This window comes from Penaeus vannamei, chromosome 24 (genome assembly GCF_042767895.1).
Source record: "Penaeus vannamei isolate JL-2024 chromosome 24, ASM4276789v1, whole genome shotgun sequence".
NCBI classification, from domain to species: domain Eukaryota; kingdom Metazoa; phylum Arthropoda; class Malacostraca; order Decapoda; family Penaeidae; genus Penaeus; species Penaeus vannamei.
Genome location: NC_091572.1, coordinates 7,449,029 through 7,459,028, shown reverse-complemented (window position 1 = coordinate 7,459,028; position 10,000 = coordinate 7,449,029). Strand labels below are relative to the sequence as shown.

Sequence of the window (10,000 nt, the reverse complement as noted above, 5' to 3'; positions counted from 1 at the left end):
CAAGAATCCACTGTTTATAAACTGTTCTCAGTTTAAGAACAAAAAATGTCTTATTTTTTCAACTAAAAAGCACTTTGACTCATTGTTATTACTTGTCTCAGTTTGAAACCAGAAAATGTCTATCTTTTCAACTAATGAGTAATCTTAAAGAAGAAAGAGAAGACGGCAACGACGACGAAGGGGAGGGAGGAGAGGGTGTAAGAGAAAGAAGAAGAATGGGGTTATTCGAGAATGAATATTTTTTATTTTTTATTGAACGATATCTGCTGCGGTATTCCCTAAAAGTCATAGAATTTTCAATAAAAATATTAAGGACTTCCCCAAAAACAGTCTTTGCATTTAATATTGTCCCGGAATTTGTTCATGACTACAAACTGCTATTAGCGATTTCGTCTGAATCGCACTGCGCCACATTCCTAAGTTAACACAACTAGATCTGACATTTAAACCTATAATGATAATCCAAAGTGACTGAAATCGAACAGCTATGCAATGAATCTTCATCATGTAATGACTACAATATTACACATTTAATATCTTAATATACTCGTATACACGCGGCACCCTCTACGTGTGTTGTCATCGAACAAAAGTGAATGAACATGGAGAAAACGAATTAATTACCATTTGACAGTACATGAAAAAAATAATTACTGATGCGGGGTCATCTTCAAAAAAAAAAAAAAAAAGTAAATTCTAATTATTGTTGTCAACATCTCTTTATAACTTAAAGTCCTTAAACTTGAATATAATAATGATTATGATAATAATAGCAATAAATAGAATAACTCAGGGAGCGCATACCTCCGCCAAGGCAATAAGGTCATTGATGCAATAAAAATATTCATACAAAGTATTATATCAAAATCTTTCTTTAGTCCAAAGGTGACGTCCGTAAACATAACCTCCATGGCGGAGGCAAGGCAAGAGAGGTAACATTGCCATTATTAAAAAAATCATTGATCCGATCACCACGAAAGTTTCATAAAAATCTGTTCTGAGTTATCCTGCTAACAAACTAAGATAATAGGAACGTCACCAAAATATAATGGTATCTAAGTAAGGCTAAGGCACACCTCTGGTAAAAAATTCTCAAAAAAAATCTATTCATAATTCTATTGTTATCCTGCTAACCAAAGAACAAACATTAAACAACGCGACCAAAGACATAAACTCCTTGGTGGAGGCAATAATTGTTCTGCACAGTTAATGCAACGTCTTCTGCAATAGTTTGTTCTACAAGTAGTTTGGACCTGGAAATTATTATACTTCTTCAACATCACTACAGAATGGACAAAACCATGTCCAAAATTAAATGAATTTTCTAATCATGAACTTAAATCACAATAATATCAATATTATCCAAAGTATTAAATATTATCGGTAATTTTCTATATTACCTCCGCCGCTCCGATATCGACGATTTTGGTATCGTTGGATTCCTCTCACTCTATACAATGCAAATATGTAGGTTTTATTGCGGGAAACGCCCCGTTAGCGACAAACTTGACCCCGATAGCAGGGGCGACGATGCCGGAGCATCGGACTAATATAAAAAATTACCCTAATAATATAACCCGCAGTGAAAATTACCATGGTTATTCACATGACTTTCCGCACCCAACCCCCGCCAAGGAAACAAAATATCCCCCACGTATTCACGGCAGGATAGAGCGCACACGAACAAGATCCATCGAGAAAGGCGCAAAACCCGCCAGCCGACGAGGGCGGGCCACCGCCGCTCTTCTGTTTATAGTATACCTTGTTCATCTTGATTATACTACAATCGTCTCTGTATACAATGCTGACATGTTAAGGTTAGTATGCTGATTCAGTGGGAATGTTGCGAGGTAATTGTAATATTACGTCCGCCGCTCCGACATCGACGATATTTGTGTAACACACTAGCCTGCCATGAATACGTGGTGGAGGATTTGTTTCCTCGGCGGGGGTTGGGGGGTCGCAGGGGGCGCAGCCCCCTGCAATGGAAAGTCGTGTAACCATGGTTATTTTCACTGTGGGTTATATTGTTAGTGTTATTTAACCCCGCATTTTCCCTGGAACCTTTCATGCCCTCCCCTGCTATCGGGGCCAAGTTTGTCGTTAACGGGGAGTTTTCGCGCTATAATAACTATATATACGCAATGTGGACAGTGAGAAGAATCCAACGATACCAAAATCGTCGATATCAGAGCGGCGGAGGTAATATTTTGTTTCCTCGGCGGGGGTTAGAGGGCGGTAGCCCCTCTCCCCTCCGGGGGGAAATGGAAAGTCATGTGAATAACCATGGTTATTTTCACTGCGGGTTATATTATTAGGGTAATTTTCTATATTACGTCCGCCGCTCCACATCGTCGCCCCTGCTATCGGGGCCAAAAGTTTGCCGCTAACGGGGGGTTTCCGCGCAATAAAACCTACATATTTGCATTGTATAGAGTGAGAGGAATCCAACGATACCAAAATCGTCGATATCGGAGCGGCGGAGGTAATATAGAAAATTACCAGAATTACAATGATCTCGAAACATTACAAAAATATACATCATTGCATCTCCTCAATAACTGGCAGTTATTTTTACACCTGCCCTCTAGTACACGTGGCATGTGGATCGTCAAACTGGGAATCGCATTGCAGTTTATCCATCAGGGACTGCAAATCAACATAATCATATAATTTTGGCTTTTGCAAGTAACAATCAATTCTTGCTGACATACGGGAGTCACCAACGTCCGTCGAGATTGAACACATTATAAACAATAAACCCTCTTTGGGATAACTATCAATTATTGGAACAGTACTCACCTTTTCATTCAAATATCAATTCAACGGTTGACACACTACACTGCATGAGGCGTTGGAACGATTAGGAAGAGAAGACTATAAACAATTCTTCTTGGCGGCGACATCACTCCCACAATGCACTTCTGTTTACAAAGGAACTTCGAGATGCGCATGTTTTCGAATGTCAAATACTACAATTGAAGCTGTTACACAAATACGATTTTTTGTAATCAATTAACTCAAAAATAGATAAAATACATAAATAGATTAAATAAATAAATTAATATATATATAAGAAATATTCTATTTATAACGCGAATTTTCATAATTCCTAACGATTTGAATTTTATACATCAGAAACATTTAAAAAGCATCAATAATTTACTTTATTCAACATATTTACAATACAATAATGATTATGATGATAATAGTGAAAGTGACAATATTGATGATGATGACAGTAATGATAATGATGATAATAAATACAACAATAATAATGATAACAGTCATGATAACGACAACAATAATATTAATAGTAATGATAATAGTAATGAAGGTGATTATAATAGAAATAATGATAATAATGATAATGCTAATGACAATGATAAAAATAACAGCACCGACATCAATATTGATGATGATGATTATAATAATGATTATGATGATAATGATAATAATAATGATAATAGTAATAATACCAATAAGGATGATAATGATAATGATAACATAAATAATAATAACAGCAACACTGATACTATTGATAATAATAGTAATTATAATGATAATGATTATTACCATTTTATTATTCTAATTATTTTGCTATTACTATTGTTGTAACCTTAATCAGTATTATCATTATCATCATTATAATTCCTTATCTTTACAGTAATGAATATTACCATTATGTCTATTTACGCTAAGGTCATTACGGCAGTCACTCTCACTATATTTCTTTGATCAAACTTTTTATAGGCAATCATTTATCCTTCCATTCTATTTTCTTCCCTCCTTTGTGACTGTCTTTGTCTCCTTGTTCTTAGATCTTTCCCTATTCCAATATATTTCTTTCCTTTTATTTATTTATTATTTATTTATTTCCCTTTTCTTTCTCTTCGACGAAAGAGGAATCAGCAGAATCATTATTAGCAATTCATACTCAAATTCTCAGGTAAATTATGCAGAAACTGGATATTTCATTCGTTCAATATAATTTCTGGATTTATTTGTACTTATTTCAAAACAGCGGACTTAGTAGAGGGAGGAAGAAGAAAGACTAATGTACTTTTTAAATCTATTTTATTATTAATATTGTTTTTTTTTTGTTTTTTTTTTGTAATTGGTGATGCTGCTACAAATATTAATGGCTTATGGAGGTGATGATGGTTATTTTTTATGCTTTGTGTTATCCTTGTCATTACCATATCTTTATCATTATTAATTACATTTACTTTATCATTTTCACTATTGTTGTTGTTGCTGATATTATCATTATTTTTTATTATCATAATCATCATTATTATGATTACTAATACTTTCATCATGATCATTATTCTTCTAGTCATATCTAAACTATTTAATCATATAAGTATGTCCAGGGGAAGCAGCTGTTCTACTTTACAATTATTATTTCTTTAGTAGTACTATTTTATTACAAAGTTATACTTTATATACTCTTACAAATGAACTGCATAAAAAATGAAAATAGAAAATATTCATATTTTCAGGATGTATCATATTAAAATATCCATGTCACTTATATCATTCCCTGTCTGTACATAAAAAGCGTAAAATGTTTTATAATAGAGCAGATGTGTGTTCCATCACTATTATCCGCATTTCCACTACCACTATTTTCCTCATTATAACCACAAAGAATCATATTCATCCTCATCATTACTTCATAATCATTAGCATTATTGTTCTGATTTCTCCCCATCGCTTTACAAATCATTAAAATATTTCCTATGTTCGTAGTCCATACAGGCCTTTAAACCGCCCTTGTTCAAACAGCTCAGATAACTGACTACAACCGTGTGTTTCTGATCTTCTTGTAGTCCTGTTGTAGGCGGGGAAGACGTCTTGCAAGAAAGGGAAAGCTGTAGAAAATCATCTTGGAGTGTCTTGTCATGGGAGACATTTCGAAAGAATGAATCCACGTTTTCGAAAAGTATTGTGCCGTCTTCGCTGAGCTGCGGGAGAGTTAGGTGAATAAAACACGAATGATCGAGAGAAGAAAAAAAAAACACGGTGAAAATACTATGTATCTAATATCTATAAAAGGTTTAAAACATATTAGATACATGCTTAAGGATGGTAAATTAAGATGGATGGATACGGGTGTATCAAATATTAGTGAGATGTTACGAGCTTAAATATGAGACGGATAGTTACAAAGGAACAAACACTGACATCTTAGCTACGCCAGACAATAACGTAGTTTGCGGTTAAAGTTCCATACTATTTGAAATACATACTGGGAAAACAAATTCTAAGCAGTTTAAAAACAGATAAACTATTTATAACATGTTCATATTTTTTTATTTTTTATATGAAATATGAGAGGAAATCTCGGACTCACCATATCCCACGCTTTCATATTGCACATTTGGAGACCGACTGAGGGGTTGGGAGGCATCTTCAATATATTCTGAAAATAAGATATAATCTGCATGCTACTGATAATCACTAATAGTAAGACCTAAAAATAAACTAATTTGCCGTTACGATTCAGAGCAATTGCAGAATGCGCAAATTTAATAAACCGGCCGTATAACAACATAAACCACAGCCAACTACGTGGTTACTCACCCTCCTGCTACGGGCGTTTAGGCTCGCGGGCTGAGGTTCCTGTGAAAGGCATGTATACTTTTACTAATCCTATCATCATTTATCAATTTGCAACTTTCCTTCCACTACCACTACCTCCTCCTTCTTTACTATGTTTTTTGCCTCCATCTTTAACATTCTCATTTAGCTCCTCATTTATCACTATATCCAATATCTTTCCCTTCATCAGTAACAAACAAGAAAATGCTAACCAATTTCTGAAGACATTCCTGGCCAAGGAGAATCCCCTTCCTCTCCATCTGGACGGTTAATTCTTCGCCCAGACAACTTTTCATCACCTGAATAAAATATAAATAGAATAAATGAATAGAAACATTAATAAACTACAAGCACTCAGAGAGCGCATACCTCCGCCAAACCAATAGGGTCACTGATGGAATAAAATTATTCACACTTGAAGAATCACATTAAAATCACCTCTTTAAGTAAGGAAGTAATAATGACAAGAAAATAAATGTGCTAGATAAGCACCTCTTTCTCAAGTACATAGGTGACCTTCGTAAACAATAACCTCGTTAGCGGTAAAGGTAATGATAATAATAATAGTTACCCTTATCGTCACGGCAATAGGGGTAACTGATGGAGTTTAAAAAAAATCCTAGATCTGGATCATGATCTGGATTTACCGGACACACCTCTGGTAAAAGAAGACCTGGTCATAACTAACCGACACTACCAAAAACATAACCTCCGCGACGGTGGTAACATGTAAATATGCAAATAAATATGTAAATATATAAATTAGAAAGTAAATAAGAGAGAGAGAGAGAGAGAGAGAGAGAGAGAGAGAGAGAGAGAGAGAGAGAGAGAGAGAGAGAGAGAGAGAGAGAGAGAGAGGGTGAGAGGGGAGAAATAGAGAAAGAGAAAATAAGAGAGAATAAGAAAATAAGAGAGATATATATAGAGAGAATAAGAGAGAGAGAGAGAGAGAGAGATCCCTCCATCTTTCACCATCTCTCTTTTACTTAATATCTGAACACGTATCACAGTAGTCTCCTCGAGTACAGATGAAGTTGAACATTCTGATTGCTTCGCTCGCCAAACACCTCACACACAAAAACGTTCAGGCATTTCAGAGTTTGTTAGATATTTGTGAGTCTATTGTAAGCAGGGAACAGTCTGTGTTCTTTTGAATGATAGAAGTAAGGGCAATTTATAAATACATAATGAGGTGATTAGATTCTGCTAAATATGAAAGCGTATTATTGAATATTTGTAAACAAGGGTAAAAAACATAAACAATTTTAAAAAGAACACTAAACTACAGTTACACGCCAAGAGAAATGAATATGCTAAATAATGTAATTGTAAAACTTACAACAACGTTGCTGTTGAAATAATTATAATAAAATGATAATGATATTAAACTGATAACAATGTGTTATATTAAGAACAATAAGTGGTAATAAGAATGATAGTAATGTTAATAACGATGATGATAATAATAAAAATAATAATAATATCGTTATCATCATTAATATCGTCCTTATCATTGTCATAATTTACAATGTATCTATTTTTACCATCATCCTTATAACTAATATTACTAATACCATTAACATTATCACTAATATTGCTAGTTATTATTTTGTGTAAACTCCGCCTTCTGCAGGAAAGCATAAAAAGCTCTTGACTGTGAAGAGCAACAATGATACAATGATAGCGTTAATAATCTTGCAAACTGAATGGCCATAAACTATAAAATAACGTCGACTCGGTATCAGATATCTATATGCATATCAGGATCACTGAATCATATGGGTATGACCTTTCGCGTTTGTACGAGTCTGTCATATGCGTTTTGGGTGTTTGCTCGTGTATGTGAATATGTTCACCAAGCACAGTCATATCCATTATACAGAGAGATTCCTTTGAGATGAAATACGTACGTTATTGTGGTTTACGGCCGGTTAAAATTATGCCAGGCCCGACCCAATGAATTTTCATAAATACAGACGCAAAATAAAGGCATACCTGTCTATATATCTGATAGACATACATTTAACTATCTATTTGCCCGGATGATATGCATGTCTAGATTGATAAATATGCATTTATTTCTGTATCTATGCATGTCAAGTATACGAATATTCTTTGGGTCGGGCCTGGCACAATTTTAACAAACCGGCCGTTAGTCTTCAGAGTCCCCATCGGCAGCACTTACCGCGAAGCTGATGTAGTCGTTTGTCGTTTTCCAGACCTCGAGGCAGAGGCCGGGGAGGAGGCACAGGGCCGCCACCAGAAACAGCGCCAGGGAATACTTCATGGTCGTCTGCAGGAAGGAAGGGAGACGTTTTAGTTCGTTAATGATAATGTGGTCTCGCCTGAAGACGTCCGGACGGATGCACGGTCGCGCACAAGCATTCACGGGACATTCAGCGTTGACACGGTCTATGCAAGTACTTCTGGTGCGTTCGGAACTGCTCGTCTATCTCGTCCAGACCAGTTGGACGAGATGTTTTGACCATTCGGAACTCCCACTATCTCGTCCTGGACAAGTAGTCTAGCTCGTCAAACTCGCCCTCTGCAAAGATGGCCGAGCAGGACGCGATGACGTCACAATAGATTTTGTATGTAAACACTGACAGTTGCAGGTAACCACAAGATATTGGTGGGTAATTTTATGACCCTTAATTGGTGTTATCAAAGGACATTTTTGTGTTTGTCAGTTGCAGGTAAGTTAAATGTGCATCAAAGGAATTACAAAACCTATGCAGCGTGTAAAATAAAGACCGGTATGATAAAAAAGTGAATGTTTACATTCGAGCCGGTTGCATTCTGGGCAGAAAGGGTCTTGGAGGTTCCGAACGCGGCGCATCTCGTCCTGCTGGTCCTGGACAAGTTGCCTGGACGAGATAGACGAGCAGTTCCGAACGCAGCATTGACCTTGAGCGTTGCCACCCCGGTGTGTGGATGGGGCCGGGGAAGGGTCGTGAAGCAGGTGGCAGGCATTCTAGTTATTTAATGCGAGGTACTGTTTAAGGAACAGATAGAGTAAGAGCGCATTATTTTCAAAACCCAAAATATGCAAAGTATCGTAACGAACTGTTGCAACAACTTTTGTATATAAATCTGAGAACATAACAGCAATGTTATACGACAGGAGGCTGTGTTGCGCTACAGAAAGAGGATGTGTTTGCACGTCAAAAAAGGTACTGTGCGGAAAAAAAGCTGTGTTGCGCGACAAAAAAAAAAAAAAAAAAAAAGTTCGCTTCTGAAAAAGGATGTGTTGCGCGATAGAAAATTACTGGCAACAGACAAAGGCTGTTACGCGACAGGAAGAGGTGTTTGCGCAACAGAAAGTCTTTATTACGATACTGCGCGATAAGAAACCGAGTCCAATTCCTGTCAGTGTGCATGAGAGAATGACATATTGTTCATTTCTATATTCCCTTGTCTGTTTTCGGGTCCGCCTGTCTGTCGTTCGCAGTAAAGCTACACAAGCAGACACACACATAATCATGTATATGTTTATGTTTTATGTATTCAACATTTTGGAATATACGTTTTCGCAAATGATAAATGATATTGTACTGCTAACGGCTCTCTAGTTTTTATGACTCGAAAATTATTAATATAGATATGTAATAACATGTTACTCATAACATCCTTTGTGATTATAATGATGAAATAGAGTAATACCAATAAAAAACAAGACAAAATAATAATGATGATGATGATGCTCATGGTGATGATGTTGACGATTATGACGATGATAATAATCATATTTACTATCATTAGTAGTAGTTTTATTATCATTATTTTGATTATTTTTATCAACACTATCATTTCTTATCAATAACATGAATAATGATGATGAGTATACTAATAATGCTTATTATAATTATAATCATAATAATAACAATAATGATAACAGCAATAGTAGTAATAAAGATAATAAATAATAGTAATGGTAATAATCATACAAGTAATAGTAACAATAAATAAATGAATTAAGAAATGAACAAATAAAAAAACGAAATTAAAGAAAAATAGTAATTAAAAACAAAACAAATCAATAAAAATAATAACGATGATATATCTATAAAATAAAATTGTTAACAACAATAACAATAATTGAAATAATGGCAGTGGGCTTGTTAGACGCAATAGCCAGCCATGCATTGATACGCAACGAAGACACTGCTCTTCCACTCACTGTATAACCTCCCTCCCGTTCACTGGGTTCTTTATGTTTATTCTAGTCTATGTATCTGTAGTTAGTAAAAGGACATCATAAGTTCATTTACCTGCTAACCAGCCCCTGTACCCCATCCTCTCCCCTTTCTTCACCTGCTATGGACGTTCCCAGGCTAACCTACCGGGCCGGTCTGCACTTCCTCAGCCGCCAGTGGTTCGAGTCTGCGATACT

The 10,000-nt window shown here is 35.7% G+C and overlaps 1 protein-coding gene across 1 annotated transcript in view; it reads right to left on the bottom strand.

The window, feature by feature from the left end:
• Positions 1–4,063: 4,063 nt before the first annotated feature.
• Positions 4,064–10,000, bottom strand: part of LOC113806938 (uncharacterized) — a 6,291-nt gene continuing 354 nt past the window's right edge. The window contains exons 2-7 of the mRNA XM_070138379.1: positions 9,951–10,000; positions 7,793–7,900; positions 5,820–5,906; positions 5,590–5,628; positions 5,360–5,428; positions 4,064–4,970 (exon numbers count right to left, since the gene is read on the bottom strand). The exon at positions 9,951–10,000 is cut by the window's right edge and continues 32 nt beyond it. Coding sequence (XP_069994480.1) covers positions 4,722–4,970; positions 5,360–5,428; positions 5,590–5,628; positions 5,820–5,906; positions 7,793–7,894 — 546 coding nt within the window. The 5' untranslated portion in view covers positions 7,895–7,900; positions 9,951–10,000 and the 3' untranslated portion in view covers positions 4,064–4,721. The remainder of the gene's footprint in view (positions 4,971–5,359; positions 5,429–5,589; positions 5,629–5,819; positions 5,907–7,792; positions 7,901–9,950) is intronic.